This window comes from Eschrichtius robustus, chromosome 16 (genome assembly GCF_028021215.1).
Source record: "Eschrichtius robustus isolate mEscRob2 chromosome 16, mEscRob2.pri, whole genome shotgun sequence".
NCBI lineage: Eukaryota > Metazoa > Chordata > Mammalia > Artiodactyla > Eschrichtiidae > Eschrichtius > Eschrichtius robustus.
Window position 1 is genome coordinate 52,579,798 of NC_090839.1, and position 25,251 is coordinate 52,605,048.

At 49.5% G+C, this 25,251-nt stretch overlaps 2 protein-coding genes across 6 annotated transcripts in view; both read left to right on the forward strand.

Moving 5' to 3' along the window:
• Positions 1–6,660, forward strand: part of CRAMP1 (cramped chromatin regulator homolog 1) — a 54,742-nt gene extending 48,082 nt beyond the window's left edge. For all 4 annotated transcript variants that reach the window (XM_068524078.1, XM_068524077.1, XM_068524080.1 and 1 more), the window contains 2 exons: positions 943–1,088; positions 2,865–6,660. In XM_068524078.1, coding sequence (XP_068380179.1) covers positions 943–1,088; positions 2,865–3,029 — 311 coding nt within the window. In that variant the 3' untranslated portion in view covers positions 3,030–6,660. The remainder of the gene's footprint in view (positions 1–942; positions 1,089–2,864) is intronic.
• Positions 6,661–7,476: 816 nt separating this feature from the next.
• JPT2 (Jupiter microtubule associated homolog 2) lies at positions 7,477–23,956 on the forward strand. 2 transcript variants are annotated; one of them, XM_068565799.1, is made up of 5 exons: positions 7,477–7,599; positions 12,493–12,632; positions 17,375–17,517; positions 20,371–20,416; positions 21,304–23,956. In XM_068565799.1, the coding sequence occupies exons 2-5, from the start codon at positions 12,497–12,499 to the stop codon at positions 21,483–21,485; spliced, it is 507 nt and encodes a 168-aa protein (XP_068421900.1). In that variant the 5' UTR covers positions 7,477–7,599; positions 12,493–12,496; the 3' UTR covers positions 21,486–23,956. The 2 variants fall into 2 exon arrangements, with proteins under 2 accessions (XP_068421900.1, XP_068421899.1); XM_068565798.1 differs by having other exon boundaries at positions 7,477–7,567.
• The last annotated feature ends 1,295 nt before the right edge of the window (positions 23,957–25,251 follow it).

Here is a 25,251-nt window from a genome sequence, read left to right on the forward strand (position 1 = left end):
CTGTGGAGGGCAGCCAGAACGAGCAGAGCCAGAGTCTGGACTCGCCACGCTCCTGGCAGAGAGCCCCTCCAGGGCTGTTCCTTGGTATTTAGGGTTTTTTTCTGCATCAGTTACATGTGGGAAAGTGCCCAGGCCCCAGTGTGCAGGTCACTAGGCTTTGGCAGATGTGTAAACCCCGTAACCATGGCCACGTCCATCCTGCAGTCAGTCCCTTGTGCTCCTCCTCCCAGGCTCACTGCCAAGGGCAGGGTGGAAGGAGCCGGTGTGTTGCGCCCTCTTTGCTCCCCTCTTTCTGTTCTGTGGTGGCACGGCAAGGACAGATCGGAGCCTTCACAGGATGTGTTCATCCTCGTTGCCACTGGTGCCTGTGGGACGGGAAGGGGCTATTAGGGAAAGACGCACCAGCTTCGGTTTCCTGCACAGAGGAGCTTCTGAGGCACATCTGGGGTCCGTGCACTTTGTATTTGTAGAGAGCAGCCAGGGTGTGCACCCTGGCACGGGGCATGCTGTTTGCTGACCAACTGGGTCAGCACCGTGTGGGGGCACCACACCTGACGGCCCCGAACAAGCCGGGGCTCTGGTCTGGGTGGTGTGGGGGAGCCAGCCCCCAATACGCATTTCCTGCTCAGAAAGTCACAGAGAGCAGTGCAGGCTCTGCAAAGTCGAACAGAAATCATGAGAAATTGGAAACAACCTTACATTGAGGTAGGGGTGGTAACCAGACAGTGGAACACTGTGGGGCCCCTAGAAAAATGAGATAGACTTTCCCAGGCTGCAGGGGACTGTCCAAGGCTCACCATGGGAGGAAAGGCAGGTATGGCCTGATGCCTCCGTCTGGAGCACCGTGCCCACGCGAGCAGCGAGATGCCCGCAGGGCCTGGCCTGGCCTCCCTGGACCAGCCCAGGCCTAGCCGGCTCAGGGCCTCTCCTTCCTCTCTGCAGCGAGCTTCATCTCCCCAGAGAAGAGCCGGAAGATGCTGCCAACCCCCGTCGGGACCAACAGCGGCACCTCCCTTCTGGGCCCCAGCCTGCTGGATGGCAACTCTCGCGACTCGTTTGTGTCCCGGTCCCTGGCTGATGTCGCCGAGGTAAGCGCACGACCTTTCCCCCAAGCCTGGGTGCCAGCCTCCATCCCAGAGCTGCCAGACCCTCCGGCAGACCCGTGTGGTTACTCAGAACTGCTTGCCAAGACTTACACGTCAGGAGCCGTCATGGACAGAGCCCAGCCTCTGACTGCTCCTGAGAGGGAATCTCTGCCAGTGCTGGGCCGGCATTTGTCCCGCTGGCGGCAGGTGACAGACGCTGAGTCACGGCTGAGCCCGGGGCTCTGAAGGCAGCTCTGGGTCTTGTGTGTCCTCCACCAGCTGTGTGACCTCGGGCAGGGACTCTGCGTCCCCCTGCTCAGTCTCCTGATCTGCGGAGGAGAAGAGGCGGTAGTGGCGGTGCCATCGTTGCTGCCACCTGACAGAGGGGACCCTTGAGCAGCACCTTGGTGTCGTTGCTCGTGGCTGACCTGCCGAATGGGGGGAGGGCTTCTGCAGAGGCTCCTCTGCGATCACGTGATGACCCAGGAGTCATGCTGTGGCAGTGTGTCTCCCCCATGTTCTGCCTGGAATGCAGCATTCCTCTTTTCTTTGTCCAGGCCGCCGCCTCACACAACCACCCAGGCCTCCATCCCACTAGGTTTGAGTGGTGTCTGTGGGCAAGTAGGGCTGAGGGAGTGAAGACAGGTACATTTAACTAAGACTCCAGGTGTGAAGTAACAGGTACTGTAGGAGTTTAGACAGAGGCTGTGCTGAGGGGAGAACCTAAGTCTAGAATGCCCCTGGCCGGCCCCCAGCTCATTGCTGAAGTCCTAGAGCAGCATCTCCTCAACACCGGCTCCCTGGGCTGTCGAGGCACTTGTGGGGGGCCCTCGAGCATCTCATAGTGGATACTCGGGGGGGAACCTGGATCAAACAAAGCTCACACAGCTGCTTCCCAGGACGCCTCAGCGTCTCAGTGTCTGGACGTGAATCTCGAGATCCGAGGGGATTTTGAAAACAAATTTCAGTTTTTTTGAAATTCCTTGTAGTAAAAAGTTTAAAGTTCAGTTCATCCCATGCTCTACTCAGAATTTTCCGAAGGCTTCTCATTTGTATTTGTTCATTACATCAAGCAGTTAATGAATATTAATTGAGGGCCTACTAGATGCCAGGCACTGCTACAGGCCCAGAATGGACAAATTAAAGGCCCTATCCTCATGAGGCTGACAGTCCGGTCCAGTGCGGGAGGAGACAGTAAACTCCCTGGCTCTGCCCACAGGACAGTCCTGATGCATGAGGCCCCACTGTGCACACTCTGGTCTCCTGTACTCTCTGCCTTACGCACTCACATCCACCATCTTTCTTGTTTCTTGAACAGCCGGCTGTTCCCACCTTAGGGCCTTTGCACCTGCTGTTTCTTCTCACGGGAATGTGCTTCCCTCGTGCCTTTACATGACTTGCTCCCACAGTTCTGCTCACACCCCGCCTCAGAAAGCCCTCCTCTGACACGCAAGCCTGTGGCAAACTCCCTCCTCCGCTTCTGTCTCCTTCAGGCCACCCCACAGTCCCTAGTTCTGCTGCCTTCCCTCTGCCTCTCTGTCCACTGACCGTCCTTCCCGGGGACCCACCACTCTGACCCGACGCTCACAGTGCGTACTTCTCCACAGAGTGAGTGTTCGCAGTGACGGAGGTGATTCTGAGGTTGTCCCTGGAGTGCGGGGGCCACTGTGATGTGGCTGCCGGGGGAACTCTCACCCTCATTGTAGAGGGAGTTGCACTTAAGTCCGGCCGTGGTGGCCAGCTGCCTGCTCACTCGTCTCCCCGTGTCCTCTCCCATAGGTTGTGGATTCCCAGCTGGTGTGCATGATGAACGAAAACAGCATCGATTACATATCCCGGTTCAACGATCTGGCCCAAGAGCTGTCCATCGCTGAGCCTGGCCGCCGAGAGGTTCTGTTTGATGGCGGTGGAGGTGGCCCCCCGGTCGGTGACCTGTCCCAGTGACTGTGCCTCATGGCTGGGGCAGCCCGGAGGCTGTGGAGGACAGCTTACAGGGTTGGTGGTCCTCGAGCGTCATAGGGGTAGCCCTGTTTAGAAGAGAGAAAACATAAATCAAGCCCGGACTCCCAGGAGACAGTCTGAACAGAGGCACCTCTGCACCCAGAATGTGCAACATGCAGACAGCCATGTCCCAGCAGGCCGAGGCAGTGGTGGCCAGGCGATGAGGGAGCGTCCTCGGCAAGGCCAGTGTCAGACGTGGCCCTGGTGTCGGAGCCGCCCCCTGCCAGGAGCATGTGTTAGGGTCTGCGCGGTACCCACGCTTCTGCCTCGGTTGTTGTGTCAGACGTTCCAGGGCATTTTCTTTCTGAGAGAAAGGAGTGGTGGGCCTGGCTGTCGTCGTTATGGCCTGGGAGCTGTGACCTCCCGCTCTCTGCAGGGAGGCTCCAGGGCACTGCTGCGTTCTTTGCGGCAAACCAACTCCCTGCTACGGTTGTTCCCTCTGCAGTGCGAGGACGGGGAGGACAGCTGGGCATGACCTGAGACAGCGGACACTGCAGAGGACACTCCAATCACGGGGCAGTGGGAGGGTCCCGGGGCAGCACAACTGGTGCCACCTCCCCAGAAATCCTGACCATGGCCTAGTGCTTCCTCATCTGGAGCTTTTGTTCTGACTGACTCAACAGGAAGGGGGAAAAGAATCATGTCTTACGCGGGTTGTGTGGACTTTTAAAAAAAATCCCGCTAAGCTGGTCAGAAAATGTTTTTCTCGTATTTTGAGAATTAGGAGACATTGGAGAGGAAGAACAGCGTTCCTGTTTAGTTGGTTTCTTCCCCGCGTCTATCTGCAAGTCTCTTCTTGGTGATCTGAGATGTTATTTCTCTCTTTAGGGTGATCCCCAAGTGCTCATTTGACTACAGATAAGACTTTCCTGATGATCTTGAACTTCTAACATATTCCTGCCTAGCATTTTGGACAGATGCCATTTGCAGGGAAAGTTCTCTCTTCCTTTCCTTGGCATCAGTGCAGAGTATGCCCCAATGCATATGTATAATCCCTTGCTTGTATTTCTGCCTCATGGTCTCCTGTTTCTCTTCCTCCTGTTCAGGGAATCCAGGCAAGGGTCAGACATCACGCGCAGTCAGAGTGCGCTGAACCCACATCCCTCTGGTGTGCTCCTTGAGCCTCCTTGGATGACCAGCTGTCACCATCTTGGGTAGTGCAACATCCAGTCTTTCCCCAGAATGGAGTTAACACAGCTCCTCTGCCTTCTCAGCCTTGCGGGGCCAAGCACACAAACCACCATCCAGGCACACCCCATGTGGCTGGGCACCAGTGCTGTGATTTTGGGGCACCACCCCACCTGCTGCTTACCCCCGCCCGGCAGCCGCAGTCAGTGTGGCTTCTTGAATCCGCCCCAGCCCACCACTGTTAGTGTTCATCACCTTGCCTCTCTCCCAGCTCACTGTGGACTGGCAGCCTTCGAGGCCAGCTGGGCCCTCTCCTCTGGTTCCTCCCCCTGCCCGCCCCCCCCCCCCCCGCCCCGCAAAGAGATGAGCCAGTGTGCAAGGAGAGGGGAAGGTCCTTCGCAAGTACAAGCAGAGGGGCTGCTCTTCATCCTGCTGCCTCCGCAGAGTGGTCGGCTGCTCCAGGCTACAGGCTGGGTTGTCTCTTCCAAGCCGCAGAGGAAGCAGGACAGTGGCTTCCAGGCGGTAGCTTCCTTCCTTCCTCTCCAGCTTTCCTCAGAGCTCTTGCCTGTCATGTGGCCTCCCTCTTTCAGATCTGGATTTAGGCACAAACATCACTAAGAAAAGCCTGTGTGGGCAGCCCTCCTGGGCTCTTGAGAAAACAGTCCCAAAGCTCTGGAGGTCTGAAAGAAAGGGATGTGGTACCACTTTAAGAGAGATAGACAGCAGTATTTGAGTCCAGAGTCTCTTTAAACTAGCTTGTGTTTTGTGATCAATGTATCAGCTTCCTGAAATTAGCACCTTATTGAGCCAAACAAGATCAGTGGGTCTGTCTCTGGGCATCCGACCCGGTTAGATCCACAGTGGGTCAGGCCGAGGTTAGGCCACTGCCAGCTTTCTTGTATTCCCACTGTCTGGGACCAGAGATGCCAAGTAGCATTACCACATCAATGCCGGGGGCAGTGCCCAATGGCAGTGTGCACTGCGCCAGGGACAGTAGTGATCCCGAGCTGCTTATCCAGCAGGGGACACCCCACAGTAGTCTGGTTGGTAGGTTGGCACCTGTCACCTGGTGGACGTCCAGCAGGAGGAAAACTCTGGAGATCTGGATAAGACTTTGTTGGCCCTTTATTCAGCAGCACCTCCCTCTTGGGTCTCCCACATAGACTCCATTTGGGAGTAGCTGACTGGCCAGTGTCATCCAGTGGGGAGGTGAGTTGCGGAGGAGAGTGGACTGACTCTTCTCACCTGTAATAAAGCTGACATGACTTCAGAGAACCCTGCTTCTCTAGCAACCAGACAGGTATAAGCATTTGCTTGCCATATTAAGGAAAAATGGTGTCGTCTGTAGCATTAAAATGATGGATGCCTTTTCTCCCAGCCTAAATGATTATACATGTATGAAAATAAGCAACTGTTATGTTAAAGGCTGGAATTTTTCAGAAGACCCAAGCAGAGACGCCTCCCACTTCTGCGTCTCCCTCTGCCCTTCCAGCGGAAGTTGTGATAGTGTCAGTATACACCTGTGGCTTCCTTTGTGCATTTGAGCATGTTATGATTAAGACCAGGTCAGTTTCTCAGAAAAATCTTCCCCTAGTCACTCTAACGTTGTCAGGGATCTTTTTGCTGATTCATCTCTTCTAAAGATTGAGACTGAATATCTTCGGTCTCAAGGGAGTTGTTTTTGCCTTGATTCTTCATTGTGAATATCCAGTGATGAGCATTCCATTCTTCAGAAGGTGCAGAGGCAAGTTGAAGTTCGTGATTCCACATAAGGTTCGTGATGGCATTTGTCTCATCCCTCTGTGTCTTCTGGGCGTAGGGTACTTGCTCAGGGAGTGGGGATATTTGGAACCATTTCATTGGTTGATCCACTTGCTTTCCCACCTCAGTCCCATTCTCTAGTATTCTGTACCATAGCCTCATTACTGGTGGTGTCTTTTCAGTTTAATAGCATCTTTAAGTAGATCACACCATTGAATCCAAACGTGTACAAAGAACAGTCATATAATAGACACTTGAAACAAGTGGAGGAGGAAAACAGCAGTTGCTTTTTCTTTTAACATTGAGATCTATCAGATGCATTTAGGAGGTAATGTGGCACTTTGTCTTAAGAAAAAAAGAAACCCACAGCAAACCTTTCCTGACTTGTCAAAACTCTCCTAATCCTACAGTAACTTGTAAGTCGTGTTAGGTGAGGTAAGTCTTGGAAGCACTACAGTAGCCCATGCCCTTTGTTCTGTAACAGGATAACCGGCTCTAGAGCTTCTGGGCAGCAGAACTTATTGCTGTTTTTTATAATAATCGTTAAGCCATATCATCTAAGGTTTTCGGCTTGTTTGAGATGTGAATTTGTTTTATAGATTATAAATATACATATACAGTGTATGTATAAAGCAGAATGCCTGTCCTTCCTGATTATTTTTTGTACCATATTGTAAATTATATTATTTATTCTTTACCAATTTTGGGAATAAAAGGTGTTTGGTTATTTAATATAATAAACAAAAGCTGTTAAACTTCTTATGTTTAAATTTCCAGTTCAACTTGTAAATCTGTTTTTATTATTGTGCATAAATACATACTAATACTTGATCTAATAATTACTGTTTCTGCTTTTTTCTTTTTAAGTGTGCACTTTGCAAACAGCCCAAGTGGCTCTCATCTGGTGAGATCTCAGAGGAATCAATGGGCTGTCCACAGTGTAACTGAGCAACAAAACACTGCTGAATGTGTTTTGTTTTTTTGAGCTATAAATCAAGACAGCTGGCACACTTTATCCCTTGCTTCCCATTTCTGAGTTAGTGTTCTTGCCCCCACGACGTGCAGGACAGAGGAACTGCGATTCCGTTTCCTTTGGCCACGTATCCACGTGCCATTGACTGGCTGGCAAAAACCAAGCGTCTCCAGACAGGCTGGACCCAGCTCGGTGCTGCTTGGCGCCGGCACGGCAGACCCGGGAGGCGGGCAGGAGGCCCCCGCGAGGCTGCGGGGAGTTTCGGCCAGGTGCCCGGATAGTGCCCGACCCCGCCCACCTCGGGGGAGGGGGGAGGGCCATTCCCCCGCCGGGTTACTGCCCAATGGCGGCGCTCGGCGCCGTGAGCGGTACCTGCTCTCACCAATCGGCTGCGAGCGCGGCGCAGGCCTCACCAAGCTTCCGTCTCGTGGGGCGGAGTCCGACACCACGATAGGCTGCTGCGGCTTGACTGGTGTTGGCGGCGCCCAATAAGAGCGAGAAGGCGGGCCTCGGGTCGCGCGGGGCTGGGCGGGAAGGACGGCGAGGCGGCCGGGAGTCTCCGAGTGGCGGTCGACATGTTCCGGGCGCCGGAAAGCAAGGGAGGCCGGGTCGGCTCCAGGTGCAGCGCGGGCTCAGCCACGGTCACGTGGGGTGCGCGGGGGCGGTGGGGCGGCCGCGGTGAGCTCACAGAGCCGGGGTCTCCGCGGCCGGGTCGGGGAGGTGGGCGCGCCCGCGGGACCCGGAGGCCTGAGTGCGCCTCCCCGCGCGTCCGGTCCCAGCACGTGCCCCTTCATTGGCGAGCGCGCCGGAGATGCTGGCCGAGCCGTCTGCTGCGGGGGGGCGGGCGAGGCGGCGCTGCGGGGATTCTGGGGCCCTGCGGCGTGTGCGCGAGTGGATGGGCCTCGGGGCAAAGTCCCGTCTCGGGAGCCCTCAGCACTGCCGCAGACCGGGAGCCAGGCGGCGCCCTCCCCCACTTTACTGACAAGGAAACAGGCGGGACAGCAAGTGATAGAAGGAGAGTTTCGACTGGGTTTAAACACTCAGGCACACATAGCAGCGCGCTTGCTTTCTTTTTAGCTTGTAGAGCAATGGGTATTGGGAGTCACATAGAGTCGCCAGAGCTGGCGGTGTCCTGCCGCTGGAGGAGCCAGCTTGCGTTGTCCAGCTGGTTCTTCAGCTGCCTAAGAGTTTTCTTTATTGTGAGCCTTTTCTGTGACCCAGCCCCACAATAAAAGCAGAAGAGTGTGACGTCTTTTGAGGTAAACAGTACATAGAATAAAAGAATTGTTTTGAGTGATAAAATCCCTGTAAATTTGAGGGAGTTAGGTCAGTATTCAGTAATACTCCTACCCAAATAATGAGTCATTATCCCATGTAACAGTGACTATTAATCACTCCCGTCTAGATCTGTGCTGATATGGGGCCAGAAGTATATCCTGGAGTGCTCAGAATGAGTCAGGTTTCTGGTGCCTGAAAGCTGCTGTTCTGCACCACCCACACCAGCTGGGCAAGGGCTGCTTCCCAGCACTTTCTCCGTTGTGTCCACTAAGTACACTCTTTCTTTGTTTACACAGCCTGGCACTGGATGCCTAGCAAACATTGGTCCAGTTAGCGAATAAGCACCGTGAGGAACGCTGATGTGAAGCTGACTTCCAAGCTGTAGGAGACAGTGATAGAAGGAGAGTTTCTATCTCAGTCCGGTTTATTCGAGACCCTGTTGAGCAGAGCTGGTGCTCTAAACTGATACCCACATTTCTTTGGGGCATTAGTTTTTGGAGAGGATAAGGAGAAAATTCTTCCTTTTAGGATGTTGGAGAAGGAAAATCCATCTTAATTGGACGATCGATTGGAAGCTCCTGCTTGGGATCAGTTAGCAGCTTTGTCTTAAAGGAATTGACTGGCTCGACAGGCCTTTTACTTAGCTGTGAAAGGAATCAAGTGGTGGCTGTAAGATTACTGGGCCAGGTTTTCCTCTCTTAAAACCCTACTTTTGTTTTCTTGCTGAAGGATTATCTGGTGTTAAAGGGATTTTGAACTATAAAAGCATTATGCTTTAGCCATCATTAATCTGAGGTCTTTTAAGCTGTAGGATGTATATTTGTAAAGAATTTAATCTAGGTCTATTTTGCAGCTTCACTCCAAGCCTGACAGGTCCCCCATAGCTTTTCTGGGATACAGGAATAAGCTGTTGGAGAGGGGGTCACGAGCATGGGTCCCTCCAGGTGAGCGTTGATGTGGCCTCTGCCTCTGCTGGTTCTGTGGTCCACTTGAGCTGTGTGTATTTTCTTGTCATGTGCCCCTTAGTTTCTGTTGTGTACTTGGAATGTCTTCATTGAAATGTATCCAAGGGGTACTGAAAAAGGAAGCCATAACTGGGAAGCATCCCCATGTAGTGAGATCATCCCCAAGACGTCTGAGCTACTGGTATTCCCATCCCCCTCCTGTAATTAGGGTCGAAGTGATACCTGCACTTGATAGTGAGCCTATGAGGGCCGCCTTGAGCCATTGTTGCAGCTTCTGTTTTTATGGAAATGTCTATTTAACTCTCAGTCCGGTTTATTCGAGACCCTGTTGAGCAGCCTGTGTGATTTGCTTGACTGCTGCAAGGCTGTGCGACCCTAGTGCCACCCCATATAGCCTTTGTGGTGGAGATGCTTGCCACCTCTTCCCAGGAAACTTGGCCATTGTGTGCAGTAATCTCTCTGCTACAATATTCTTGGGCACCACTTTCCTTCCCTTCTTTTCAAAGTAAAGTAAAATAAAATTCAGAAAAGTACACAAAATAATATAATAACATATTTCTACCACCCTAAATTAACATTTGACGGTTTCAAATAAATATCGCTTACCTCCTGTGCTGCAGTGGTTCTCTTTCCTCATGGAGACCACAGACACAATTTGAGCCTTACCTACTCCAAAGGTGTCTTTGGAGTTCCAGTGACACTCAGTGCCTCTGTGGCATCACTCATGCAGAACACGGAAACTGCTTCTGCACAGCTCTAGTCTTCCCAGAAAGCTGGGAGCTTCTCCAGGCCCAGGACTTGCCCTTGCTCGTCTTTCCATCCACAGGGTCTGGCGCAGGCCCACCCGTGGTAGGTGCTCAGGGAACGTTCGAGTTAGAGTGAAGCAAGCGGGGGAGGCCAGGGAGAGGCGTGTATCCAGGGATGTGGAATGTGAGAGGAGAGAGTGCTGGGGAGCCTACCCCGCATCTGGTCTGACAATTTGAGGGTTTGAAAGAAAAGCTGTGTTGCAAATAAGTCAGTAAAATAGGAAGTTTAACTCATGCCAGTATGAGACTTGATGTTAAGTTCAGTTCAGTTCTGAGGATGGCAGATCTCAGAGACCCAAGCCTGTTGGACCTGCTTGAAAATATGCCAAGAAAAATCGGGAATGTCATTGTGTCGGGGCTGTGAGATTTATAATGGGTGTGGGAGTCAGATGGCCTCGGGTGTCCCCCACCAGAGGGCCTGACGTGAGGTCTTACTAATGCCTTTCTAATTTAAGTCTGGTTATTGGTCATTTTTTTAAAAAAGGTTTTTTTCCTTAAACCGAGTAATTTTTTTCTTTATCAAATCCTTAAGGAAATGCTAACTGCTGGACAGGCATCCCTGTCCCCTTCCTTCAAGCTGATGTGACTGAACCCATGTGGAAGGCTGGCCCACTGCACACTTGGCTTGGGTGGTGGCGAGCGGCCTGCCTGCGGTCTCCGTCCCAGTGAGCAGGCACGCTGGTGGCCCTCGGAGCAGACGAGCGCTTTCTGCTGTCCTGCTTTACAGCCAGAGAGCAGAGAACTCCGTTCCCTTTAAATTACAACGAATGATCAGCTCCCTTTCTAGCTCTGTTGAGGAAACAGCATGTTAAACATCCTATTCTTCTAGTGTCTGCATCGCTTTTGTGTGGCGAGCTCTGCAGTTTCACTTCTTTCTAAATGTCTGGCGTCACAGGCGGTCCTCTTGCTTAGGACTGGTGAAAGAGCAGGGGCCACTCAGCAGTTTAAAACTCAGCTTTAAAATACGTTTGAAAGTCTAGGTGTCATGGGACTTCCCTGGCGGTCCAGTGGTTAGGACTCCACGCTTTCACTGCAGCCAGCACAGGTTCCATCCCTGGTGGGAGAGCTAAGATTCTGCAGTGCGGCCATAGGTTTCCTGTAAAGATGCATATGAATTCAGTGTTATGCTGCCCTGCTGAAGGAAACCGATGCTCTTGGGGTGTCAGGGAAGAGCTTTATGGAATTTTCTTAATTCTTCAGTTATTGCAATAAAAAGTGACTCAAGGTCCTGCTCATCCACTTCTGAAATATCCAGCCTCCAAGTGCATGGCAGATTCCCAAAGATTGAGACCACAGTAGATTCGGCTGGTGGTGACTGAGTGTGGGAATAGCACTGCTCTCTGTGGGTGTTTAATTAAAATCCACACTTGAAGGATGCCAGTGTGTGCTGGGGTGACACTCTGCACATGCGTCGATCTAAAGTGAACAGTGGTCCAGCTGGTGTGTTCTGATCTGTCTGATGTTTAACTTGTCATTGGTGGTATCAGACCTTGGGACTGGAAACCATCAGCCTGGTGTAGATTCCCAGGACTCACGTGGGTTAGTGGGGGTGGTGCTCCCCATGGTCTGAGCTGATACTTTCCATTAGAAATGTGAGCCACATAAGGAGTTTTAAATTTTCTAGTAGCCACATTTTAAAAAGTAAAAAGAGTCAGGAAAAATTAAGTTTAATAGATATTATTCAACTTAATATGTGCAAAACATTATTTCAACATGTGATCAATGTAAAAGATACAATTAAAGAGATATTTTGCCTTTTCTTCTTTGTGCTGAGTCTTCGAAGTCTGGTGTGTAGTCTATACCTACAGCACATCAGAGCCCAGACCCCCATGTCCAAGTGCCCACTAGCCACAGTGGCCAGTGGCTGCCCTTTTGAGGACGCAGCTCTCTGGGTCAAGCTTACTCTGTGGGTAAGTGGTGCACTGCCCCGTCTTTTTTTTCTAGAGGATGTTGAGGATTATTAGGGTGTAGTCTGAGCTCTGCAGCCAGACTGCCTGGGTCTGAGTCCTGGCTCTGCTACTTCCTGTGTGGCCCTCTCTTTAGCTCAGACTCATCCTCTGTGAAAATCATGCCTGCCTTAGAGGGTAGCCGTGTCAGGTCCTTGGAACAGGAGTTAGCGTGTATAAACGCTGAGCGAGTGTGAGCCACAACACCCAGCACTATTGTCTGCTAATTAAAGTGACTATTAAATTCTACTGAACTGGCTCAGTGTGCCTGTTTTATGGAAACTTTAATTTTACTAATGAGAGGTCACAGGAGTAACTTCAGAGTATGCACATCTCTGGAGGTCTTGGCATAATCAAGATGTACAGAGAAAACCTTTAAGGGAACTCAAGGGCAGGGAGGGAGGTTTGCTGGCTGGCCAGCGGCCATGAGCTTGTCGTGCCACGCTGTGTGGTTTTCCCACAGATGTCTGCCCCGACTTGCTGTGCCACAGCCCCTGGATGGTGGCGCCCGGGCCATCTGTCGCTCCCTCACACCCTGTCTGCTTGCAGGGCCATGAAGCCCCCGGGAGGAGAGCCGAGTGATCATCCAGAAGAAGCCGCACCTCCACGCAGGCCCGACAGGATGGCATCTAATATTTTTGGATCAACTGAAGAACCTCAGAACATACCCAAAAGGACCAATCCCCCTGGTATGGGCTTTTGACTCCTTAATCCTTTGGCCTCTACCTGTTCTCTTTTGTGCTGCTCTTTTGATAAAACTTTCCCTTTCTTTATATTGATCCTTTCAAATATTTTCTGGTGCAGGTTATCCCCTGCCATCAGAGTCCTAGAGTAGAAGGAAAGTTTTATCCTGACTTGTGCTTTGTGTCCTGAAGGTGGCTCGGTCATTCTGGGACTCCCCCTCATCTGTCTGTCACCAGCTACTGGCTGCGTACAGGCACTGAGGGTACAAAGGCAGATGGTGGGGTTCTGGTTCCCACCACAGAAACTCCCCAAATTGTCCCGTTGACTCCTTGAGATTCTTGAAATTGCGTGCAAATTGTGCATTTAGAATAGTTTTAATCAGATTGTTAGTGGGATTGAAACTAAAAAGGGTGGCTCAGCCTGGCACACATCTGTGTGGCTCCTCACTACTTACCCACCTTCTAGTGGCTCCAGTGGGAGGGAATCTCAGAAGAGTGTTTCTCTTGGCTGATGGACAGTCCAGCTGAACAACTGCACAGTGATAGTTACCTGAGGAGCTTTCCCCTGTCTGTATCTACGAGGGGAAGACAAGGTTTGTTCCATCCTTAAAGATCTGAGAGACCCAACACGGGAGTCAGAATTTCAGACAAATAACGAAATCAAGCAGAACCAGAGCTGGAACTACTCCCTACCCCACCCCAATTCTGGGTACAAATATTGCTTGACAAACCTAGAGGAACAAAAGCAATAGATTCAAAAGCTAGTTTTTTGGTTGTTTGGTTGTTTTCAGTGGTTTGGGGTGGGGGGTAAGGAGGGGTGGAGGTTAGTGGTATCTTTGGATTTAGTTATAGCAGAGAAGCAGGTGGTTCTTGCTGAATAACATTCTCCCCTACCCAGTTTGTGGGGGTGCAGGGCCAGGAGTGCTCGGCCCTGCTCATCCTTTGTACCAACGATGTGATGCGGCAGGTAGACTCAGACTGGAGGCACTGGAGGTGGGCGCGCCAGCGGCCGTGGCTCTGGCTCGGCACCATGCGCGGCTGCAGCTGTCTCTGGGGCTTCGGGTTCTCTAGACAGTGTGGCAGCGTGGGGCAGCGCTGCTTTGCCAGACCCTCAGAATCTCATGCTCCCCTGCCCATCTCGTGCCCTGTGGGCAGCCTGGGCCCCTCCTGACTGGAGAGATAGAAAACCCCTGCGTTGTGCACAGTTGCAAGGTGTCGTGACAGCGACGGGAAGCCCTGTGCCAAAATGTCTGCTTCTCACGGTCCTGTTGTTTGGGGTTTGTTTTCTGTCCTGCCAAGTGCTCTGTGATGATAGTTGAGCATTTAACAAATGCCGGAGTCCCCGCTCTGCCTCCTCCTGTCACCCAAGAGCTCTTTCTAACTGATGAATGAATTACATTAAAAAAAAAAAAAAAAGAGGAAGGAGGAAAGAAAGGAAAGAAGGAAGAAAATTATCTGTGATGAATTTCAAGGGCAGCCCAGAAGGGAACCTGCTGGTGTGTCCAGCCCCGCAGACTCGACCCCGCAGACTCGACCCCGCAGACTCCGGGGAGGGCCTAATGGAGCACGTTCGGAGCAAGGGACTTGCCACCGGCCGTCACTGGAAGTTAACCCAGGCTGGTCAGGTGCCGTGTTTCATCTACTCTTCTGGTTTAGACCTCCTCCTGACAGTGGTGATTGATACGGGTGGGTCATTTGGTGTTTGTCAGGGGCTGTGCTGTGTGTCGGTCGTCTCCACAGCTTGGGGGATAGGTGGCATTACCCCCTTTACAGAGGAGGAAGCTGAGGCTCGGGGTTCACTGGCCTGCCTGAGTCCACAGCTCACTGGTGGCAGAACTAGCCTTTGGATGCAGGTTTTCCTGACTCTGAAGCCCATGCTCCCAACTTACCTCCTGAATATACCAATTGGGGTAAATTTCCTGAGATGGAATTGCTGGGTCAGTTTAAAATGATGGTTCTAGGGCTTCCCTGGTGGCGCAGTGGTTAAGAATCTGCCTGCCAATGCAGGGGACACAGATTTGATCCCTGGCCCTGGAAGATCCCACATGCCGCAGAGCAACTAAGCCCATGTGCCACAACTACTGAGCCTGCGCTCTGGAGCCCACGAGCCACAACTACTGAGCCCTCGTGCCACAACTACTAAAGCCTGCACACCTAGAGCCCGTGCTCTACAACAAGAGAAGCCACCGCAATGAGAAGAAGCCTGCGTACCGCAACGAAGAGTAGCCCCCGCTCACCACAGCTAGAGAAAGCCCGCATGCAGCAACGAAGACCCAACACAGCCAAAAATAAATAATCATAATAAAAATAAATAAATAAAATGCTGGTGCTTCCACTGGTCTTCAGACGTGTGCTCCAGGACGTCTGTAGCACTTGCTCCCCACGCAAGGCACTATGCCTTGTGATTTGGTTCTTTAAAAAGTATATCTTGAATTTATTTTTCTTCAATTATGAGTGAATTGAGCATTTTTTCCACCTTCATAGCCGAATTCATCTTTCAGATAAAATGTTGAATAATAGACGGGCAGTGTGTCTATTATTTTACTTTTCATAAAATTCAAGAACAGAACTGTGTTGTTTAGGGTTGGACATATACATGGTAAAACTAGAAGAAGTTTGTAGTTTCCAGAAAATTCGGACACAAAACCACACAGGTTTTTGGGAGTTGATAGAATTCTGTAAGACGCGTGATCATCTGTGATCGTTACTTGGGTGTTTGCTTTATTTATATTTTAGATACTTGTCTGTGTCATGTTTCACAGTTCTTAAAATGTTTTTAAATGAGCAGTGCCTTTAGCCAAAAACTTGAAATTGAGTTACTTTTATTTTTATCTTGCATTTTAAAATAAGCTGAACGCTATCTTACAAAGAATTTACTTAAGCATGACCAGCAACAGCATGGTAACAAGCAGCGAGGGGTGACCTCGGGCAGCAGCTTTTCTCCACTTTGTAGTCCAAACATTTCTGCTGACGACACCCTGTTCGTAACAGCAGCCCAGCAGCATGACTGGGAGCTTCCTCTCCACGCTCTGCTCTGCCCACTCCACGTGTGTCGACTCACTTTTCTCACCAACGACCCCAGCCAGGTGCTGTCACACAGTTGGTCAGTGGCTGAGCAGGATCCTGCCTGGCACTGGGCCCTGACCCCATGCTGTGCCTCCTGCCCCCGCCTGAGGGCTGCGGGTCCCTGGGAGGCCGTGGCTGGGGCTGGAAGGCTTGTGATCGGCCTCAAACGACACGAATGTGTGCATCTTCCTGCGGTCAGTCCCACCCATTCTCTAAGCTTCTCCTGGCCCAGAAAAGCTTCAAGGGCCAGGTTCCCATCCTTGTGGAGCTGTGCTTTGTGTCCCCCAGACGACCAACCGGCATCCCGGAAGGCTGGTCGAGTCTGAGGGCTTGCGAGGGGACAAGCCCCCAGTGGAGCCTCCTCCTCCTCCTCGGAGCTCCGTGCTCCTCTCATGGTGCACCGTCCCCTGTTCTAACAGTATGGGTTATTACAGCCTGGAAGTGACTGTTTAAAATTGAATTTCTTGGAGACAGTCAATAAAGATCACAACTATAAAAATGAATATGTTTAGCAGTCCTAAGCCCCTGCACCACAGCCACCCCATTTCCTGAGCAGACACATGGCCCCCAGAGGGGAGCACTTTGCAGGGAGGGAAGTGGAGTAACCAGTGCCCTTTATTCACATACAGGTCCTTTTATAGTGAGACGCTGTGTGCTGTCTAGATCGTTTTGCACCTTTTTCACTGAACAGTGTCTGAGGGAAGCTTCTTTAGCAAATGCTGACTGAGCATTTATGTCCCCAATGTTGTCGTAAGCATTTGACACACAAGCGACAGTGAGTCAGTGAATTCCCTCACAGCGCCGTGAGGAAGGGCCTTGTACCACCGCCGTTCGAAGGGTGAGGAATGTGGGGCGCAGAGGGGCCGAGCAACTTGTGTGTGGTCTCATAGCCATTTGTGGATGCACCTTCTTTCTCCTGTAAGATTATAAATCTTAGTGGGCGCTTGGTGGAAGGGAGGCGCTGGTGTTTGCTGAGTGCAGAGAGGGACGGGCTGGCGGCGTGTGCTCGCATCTTCCTGTTTAACATCGGTATTTACTTCTCACGTTCATGCCTTAGCCATCAGCTTATAAGAACTTACATCTGAGATGCATATTTTCATTGTAGCTCATCACATCATTTCTGCTTGGCAGCAAAGATGTTAAATGTCTGTAATTCAGTGACATATCTAGTTGTCACTGGAAGTTCCAGACAGATTGAGGTGAGGAGAGTAGTCATTCTCAGTAAATGTTGTTTTCCAGATTACAGGTTTGCCTTGAATAGGGCATGTTATGAATTCAGTTCTGTCTGTCTGACCTCAAAATTTAGCGGGTGTTTGCTTTTAATCTATGAAAGAACTTTTCATGGCTTTAACGTAGAAGATTCTTCAGCAGGAAAACATGAAAAATTCAGGGTTAAGGGAATTCTAGAGGGGAAAATGCTGTTTTATGCCATCTTACCGTCTCGCTTCTAGCAGCAAGCCCGGTACAGCTCAGTTCTCGTGAGGAAGGCCCCAGCTGGCCCCCGGGAAAGGGGCTGGGTTTGACATGGGTCTTTAGGGATGCTCATCAACCTGATCACCCCACCCTTGTTGGCCTGAATTCAGGACTGGCACTGCGGTGAGAGGAGGTCTCTGAAGTCATGAGTGTGGAGGGTGGGTGGGGTGGATGTTCCGGGTTGCTAACCATCCTGATTTTTTCTGCAGGGGGGAAAGGAAGTGGTATATTTGACGAATCCACGCCTGTGCAGACTCGACAGCGTCTGAACCCCCCTGGTGGGAAGACCAGTGACATTTTTGGCTCCCCAGTCGCTGCTACTTCACCCATGGCACACCCAAACAAACCCAAGGTATGGACTGCATACAGATAGCAGACATGAGAGTAAGAAAAGCAAAACTTGAGCCAGGTACTCTTAAAAAGGCTCTGAGGCAGGTGTGACATGTTATTAGGAAGAGACAAGATGGGTGACATTGCTTTTCCTGGCTGCAGTCATTAGTCACCAAGTTTCAGAGCTCTCCTGAGTCATCGGAGGAATGTATTCCAGCCTCGTGATGACTTGAGCCTTGGGGGTCGCTGGTGGTGGGGGCAGCCCACTGCAGGTAGGCCACTGCCCTTCTCTGCACATCACAGATGGATGCTGAGGATATTTATAATACTGAACATAAAACAGGGGAGTTCACCTCTCATAAACATTCCTCTATTTTTAGTGGTCATCAATCAATAAGTACAGTAACTGCATCGGATTAAAATTCACCAAATACTTAGAATTTATGGGTTCCTGATAATATTTTTAAAATCTAATTTGTCACCTTTGGAGAATGTCAGAGGACCATCTGGAAGACTGCTGACAGATAGAATCAAGCACTTAGCCAGTGTTTCTTGCATGAACAGTACCTCAGGATGACAGCTATTGAGGGAAAGTTTCCTTTCATAAACGTATTCCAGCCCATAAATGAAGAAGGAATAACAGAATTCAAATATCACCATTTTGCAAACTTGTAATGAAACTGTAGATCTGGGTGGTAATCATCAGTGGCTGCTAACATCACAAAACGACACCTCCAAAAATTATAGGCCTCGTGATAGAAGTTCATCATGGACCACCTTTGAATTCATATCAAAACAACCAAGCCTGAGTCAGACCAATCCTCATATTAATCAACACTACAGGGATTTAGTCAGAGTAATACAAGATATAGGAAACTACATGGAGTCAATAGGGGGAGATTTTAGTAATTTTTAAAAACACTGAGGATTGCAATCCCTATCAAAGTTCCAACAGTGGTGTGGTTTGGTTTTTTGGTTTGTTTTTGTTTGTGGTGCTTTGTTTGTTTTTTGAAAAAATGGAAAGACCTATCCTAAAATTCATATGGAATCTCAAGGGACCTTGAATGGCCAAACAATCTTGAAAATGAAGAACAAAATCGGAGGGTCACACTTCCCAATTTCAAAGCTTACTACAAAACTACATGAATCAAAACAGCATGGTGCTGGCATGTAGACCAACGGAATAGAATTGAGAGCTGAGAAATAACTCTTCACATCTGTGGTTCATTGATATTTCCACAAGAATGCCAAGATCATTCGTGAGGGGAGAGCAGTCTCCAACAAATGGTGCTGGGAAATGGAATGTGCACATGAGAAGAATGAAGGTGGACACTTACCTTACACCATGTACAAAAATGAACTCAAAACATAGGGACAGATCTTATTCTTGGATTCGGCAGTGGTTTCTTAAATGTGACACCAAAAACAGGCAACAAAATTTAAATAAATAAGTTGAACTTCATTAAAATTAAAAACTTTTGTGCATCAAAAGATACTATCAAGAGAATGAAGAGACAGCGCACAGAATGGGAGAAAGTATTTGCACATCACATATCTGACAAAGGTTTGCTATCTAGCCAGAGTATGTAAAGAACCCTTAAATTCAGCAACAAAAAGACAACCACATTCAGAAATGGGCAGAGGCAAGGGGGAGGGATGGCGTGGGAGTTTGGGGTTAGCAGATGCAAACTATTAACATATAGAATGGATAAACAAGATCCTCCTACTGTATAGCACAGGGAACTATATTCAATATCCTGTGATAAACCATAATGGAAAAGAATATGAAAAAGAATGTATATATATATGTATAACTGAATCACTGTGCTGTACAGCAGAAATTAACACAACATGGTAAATCAACTATACTTGAATAAAATAAATTTTTTAAAAATAAAAATTTCAGAACCAGAATAAAAGGGGGCAAAGCATTTGAATAGACATTTCTCCAAAGAAGATACACAAATGGTCAATCAGCATATGAAAAGATGCTGAACATCCTTAGTGGGGAAATGCAAATCAAAATCACAGTGAGATACTACTTAACACCCACTAGGATGGCTATTATCAAAAAAAATGGAAAATAAGAAATGGTGAGGGTGTGGAGAAATTGGAACCCTCATACACTGCTCTTGGGAATGTATAATGGTGCAGTCGCTGTGGAAAACAGTTTGGCAGTTTCTGAAAAAGTTAAACATAGAATTTATCGTATGATCCAGCAGTTATACTCTTAGATATATACCCCCAATTGTGCAAACAACAACTCAAACAGATACTTGTACACTTAATTTTAATAGCATTATTCACAATAATAAAAGATTGGAAACAACCCAAGTGTCCACCGGCAGATGAATGGGTGAACAGAATGTGCTGTGCTGTACACATGTGATGTTATATTATTCAGCCCTAAAGAGGAATTAAGTTCTGACACAGTGTAACACGGATGGGCTGTGAGAACATGTGCTGAGTTTAAACTTGACTACGTGTTAGACATTTAAGGAGTCATTAGTTTTTGCAGTTGCGAGAGAGTTTTTTAGGACATTTGAAAGAGCCACATCTTGAAATATTTATGGATAAATGAAATATGGGATTTGCTTTCACATAATCCCACGAAGGGGTGGAGGGCTGGAAGTTGGGAGGCATGTGTGGCTGAGACCAGAATGGAGGCGAGCAAGCTGATGTCACTTGCTGTAGAGCAGGTTACCTGGGGGCTCACGGGGCTCTTCTCTCTGCTTTGTTTATGGTTAAAATTGTTCAAATAAAAACTTTTTAGAGGTAAAAATAGACCCAGGTCATCCACGCCTTTCCCGTCGTCTGCCTGCGCGAGGTAGGAGGTGTCCGAGTGGCGGATTGACCTGGGTTTGCCTCGTTACAGGACCACGTGTTCCTGTGTGAGGGAGAGGACACACTGGACCTTAGAGGTGAGCTTGTTTTCTGTCCCTTCGCCGGGGCTCACGCTTTGCAGAGGCCGCTGGTGGGTGGGGAGGGAAAACCCTGTGCCCCCCCCAGCCTGCCGATGAAGACAGCAGAGTTGTGGTGATTGCAGGAGGGTTTTGTGTTGGAAGGAGGCAGGGGAAATGGGCTCAGTTACTTCTGGTGACAGCGTTCCTGCTGGTTTTTCTGCACCTCCTGTCAGTGCTGGTCAGCCTGGGCCTAAGGCCAAGGCGTCCTCTTCTAGAAGCTCATCTCATGTATTGAAGGGCAAGGGTCCAAAGCCTTCAATGAACTTGTGACCAAGGGCAGTGCTGGCAGACCTGGCAGAAGAGAAGGGCATGAAGGAGGGTAGGGGAGGAAGACAGGGGGCGGTGAGGAGGAGCAGTGCGGGGCTGTGGTGGGGTCAGGGCTCCCCCCGATGGGTCGCTCCGCAGTGAGCTGCCCCGCTCGTGGGGCTGGGTGTCAGGCCCAGTCAGTCCCCCATGGTCCTCTGAGCTGACTGCAGGCACTGATTTCTGCCTTCGGGTCACCATTTCCCTTTGTCGATTAGGAAGAGATGGGAATTCGTTCATTCAGAAAGTCCAGAGTAACCTTGCCTTGCCTTGCTGGGCCCCCCACTTAAGACGAGCTCACTTTGAGGACGTTTCCTTTTCATACTTGAGGTGGGATGGAGGGGAGTGGAGTCCAGCAAGCAGTGTGGAGATGATCCCTCAAGGATTTCTCCAAGTGTGTTTCAGTACCGGCCCGGCTTCAGCCCAGCCCTGGGGCAGGCAGAACCTGCTCTGCTTCTTTTGCATTTCCCCGGACGGCGTGCCCTTGCCCGTTGGGTGGCAGGCAGCCTCTAACAGGACGCTGTGCTGACTTTGTCCCGCAGCCGCAGCCAGCGCCTCCGCCAGACAAGAACCGGGTGAGCCAGGTGGCCCGAGAGAAGCAGCCCGCGCCCAGGAGCCTGCGCCCACCATTGACAGCCACGAGCCCAGGCTGGGCCCGAGGCCTCGCTCCCACAACAAAGTCCTGAACCCGCCTGGAGGCAAGTCCAGCATCTCCTTCTACTAAGACGCTGCTGCGTCCCCCATAGCCAGACAAGAAACTCGAGAGATAGGATTTCAAAATTATAGTTTCTTTAGCCTGAAGGAGCGGGGTGGGGAGAGGGTCTGTTGGGTGGACACCTGAAGCTGCTGCTCTGGCTCCACTGCCATCCCGAGAAGCCGGAGACCTCGCCTCCCGGAAACCAAGGGAGGAAACGTGATCCCTGGTGTGAGAGGAGCTCTCGGGTGGGTGGGCAGGGAGGTGGTGCCAGGCAGGTGCACCTGAGGCGTGGGGTCTTCACGTCCTTGGTGTGTTGGCTAATTGGGTATCTAGGAGTCACTAACACAGTAGCAGAGTTTAAAGCCTTTGAGAGAAATCCAAAAACCACGTGTCCGTTACTGTGGGATAGAAGAGCAAGACACACTGAAACCCTAGCGGGGTGGGGAGGGTGGGTATCTGGATAGACCCCTCAGATCCTGACGCCGTTTACCCTTCATGGACACGGTCTCTGTTTCTGGGACTTCGGCCCCAGTGTTTTTCACTTCAGTTCCACAGATTTTCTTGAAACATCTTCATTGCTTTTCCTCAGCAGCTGTAAACAAAAAACCAAAATGTTTTTCTCAGTCTTATGCTTTATGGAAAGATTTTGTACCCTGATCTCCCAAGGTGCCCCGCTTCTGCCCTCTCAATCCTTGGCCAGATCTTACGTAGAAATCTCTCCCTTTCATCCACGAGAGACTGGTTTTGGGCTCTTTACAGGCAGTTTTGCTTGTGAATTGTTCCTTTTTTCCTCATCAGCCTTAAGTCTAGGCCTTTGCTCCTCACCAATGATGTGGACAGTTCCCTTCACCAGCAACACTTCCTATCTACAAGGCCACTAACTTCTATAGGACTTTAAAACTACCCAGATCTATCCAGGTAATGGGATTGTTTAACTCCTTCATGTGTCTTCCTTTATATTCCTGCTGACAGTGGGAAGGAGAGATGCTTGAGAACCTTGGGTTCTTAGGTTTGGATTCTGTCATAATAGCTCAAGACCTGTTCTCAAGTACCAGCTTTACATCAGTAACTGTTGACTCTGGTCTGTGTCTGACACCTTTCTAGAAAAAAGTCTGTTGCTCAGGTACACCAAAGAGGAAGGAAAGTGTTCTTAGGCCACCCTTTATAAAGGTTTGCAGAACCTCTGGGTCATATTCACAATTTCCAGACGAGTCTTAGAGACCTTAGGCCAAGAGATTAAATAGTTTGGCAGTAAAGTCTCAACTGGCCCATTCCATGGTATTTGCCAGCAAAGATAATGGGCTGGCAAGAATCGTGCTGCTGTAATCTGTCAGGTGAAAGTTTCTCCAATTGAGCCTCTAAAGGGCTACGGTGTCGGTTCCTGTACTGCAGTCACGTGGGACCAACAGTTTGGGTTGGAGCTACTGGTATGAGTGCCTACAAAGCTAATGCAGGTGCTGAAAATGTCTTCATCTTTAAAATGTAGTCACACTCCTAGTGGCCTGGACGCTCCGGTGACTGCAGGAGCTCCCTGCCAAGCTCCACATCCTCCACCGGCGCTGGGGGAGGGTTCACACGGTGCTTTGCCAAGCAAAGACACTTTGCTTTTCTGTCCCCCTGCTGACTTTGGAGCCGAGAAACACTGGTTCCATGTGACTCTCAAGTGCTTCCTATCTCCTCCATCCTTCAAATGGTCATTTATAGGAAAGTTGTCTGGAATTCATTTTTTTCCACAGTAAAAAATGTCATAAATGGTGGTTAGCTTTTAAGCTCAAACACACTAACTTGTTTAACTTACAATAAGATGTTCCAAAGGTAGAAATGAACTGCTATTTATAACTTTTTTTTTTTTAATATACAAGAAAATGATTTGTGAATTCCAAATTGGATTGCCAAGAAGACCCTGACGTGCTGCTGGCCCTCGGGGCTTCAGTCTCACCGTCAGTTACATGAGGGGAAGAGCTTTCTAGATCTGTCCCCTGGCAGGGACTTCCAGAGCAGAGCTGGGGTTAGAGGCCTGGGGGAAGGAGGAAAACAACAAGAGCAGAGCCTCTGGGCAGCAGTGACTACATCACCTTACTTTTGTTCCCATCTTCCCTCTTCCTTTCCCTCCTCGGGGCCGTGGGCATGGGTTTAGAGAGCCCTGGGCAGTCTGGTCACTGGGAGGAGCAGCAGAAAAGTTTTTGCTCCTTCGAACCTGATGGGGGAGGCCATTTGCATTTGGAAAATGCTCTGTACATTGGGGACTGCCTGTATTTGGAAGCTTCATTAACTCTTAGCATCCTTTTCTCAACCTCCAAGCTGCATTGAGAAATTACTCATCTGTATTTTTATTAAGCCTTAAAACTTTATGTGCATTTGGTGCCAACTTTTTGTAAAACTGTATCAAAAACAACAAACCTGTGCTCACATCTCGATGTAACTTTGAGAGGAGCATTCTGTTATTTTTACAGGGCAGGAGTGGGTGTAGCCGTTGAATTAAACTTAGCAGTCACGTACTCAGAGTCTTTGCCTATTGGTTGTGTGCACAGTGTGTGTGCGTGCGGTTGGGTGGGTGGACATGTTCACGTGTTTCCTCCACGTCCATTCTCCAGAGTGCCTGAACTCTGCTCCTTCCCTTACAGCTTTTCATTGGTTGAAGGGGTTTGCCTTTTTTTTTTTTTTAAACCAGAAGATGCCAAAATTAATCTTCTCAAAGTTTATGGATTTAAGGTTTTTTCATTTGAAAACCAAAGACTTTGCTTTGAATAGAATGGACAGGAATGTGGCAGCGTTCTTTTAGTTTCCGTAAATTGAAGGTAATAATTCTTTTTTCGCTTAACACCACTTGTTTTCCTGAAGAATTTGCCTCTGCGTTGACTTTGAAACTTCCATGAAAGCCTGACAGTGAGTAGATGACGTGCTGAGCTATTAGAATCTGCCTGTAGATTCAGGTCCTGTAGAGAAAGCATAGATTTTTCTTCTTTCTTATATATTAGCTATTTTCATGTGTCCTACAAGCAAACTTAATATCTTTATGTGTATTAAGTGGACTGAGGGTGATGGAGCTTCTCAGACTGCCTGCCTGGAGAGCTCCACTAGAGGAGGCTTCCTTCTAGAAGACTGCTGCATCAGGGCCAACTAACTGGACAGCACTTCAGAAAGAAACCCAGCGTGGGTGACCTGACACTGTCTTCACTTGTTCATCTGAGAGCATGTTCCCAGAACTGGGCTAGGCACTGGCACCAGTACATCACCTATTTGTAACAGCTGCTCCAGCTGCAGGCAAGCACTGAGGTTTTGGAGTGTCACAGCTTGTTTGTCTCCAGAGGTCAGGCAGTGGCTGAGTCAGAGGAGCAAGGTGGGCTCCCCTACATTATGGTGAAGAAGTGGAAGACATCTAAGGGTTCCCTCTTCAGTCCTGTGCCTTGTCCAGAAATACATGGCTCTTTGGACAGAGCATAACTTGTTCTAACACCTTTGTGAGTTGAACCCTGCAAGGATGTCTACACCTTCTCCTATATTATCCCGTTCATTTCTTCTGAACTCGTTATATTCTTAATCCTTAGCGTTCTTCGAGCTCATGAATGAAATATTCCTGTTCTGTGTGTGACTACGAAGTGCTATCTAAACTTGAACTTAGAAAGAAATGAGAGGGACATTACAGGGACCTAGGTGAGTTTTTAGCAGGCATTAGGGGTGGATACTTCGAAATTAAAGTATTGATAGAACTTTTGAAACCTGTGTGCCCAACTTACATTTTAGGGTCTTGTAATGAGAAAGAAAAAGTTGAATAGCGAATTATCTTTACAAA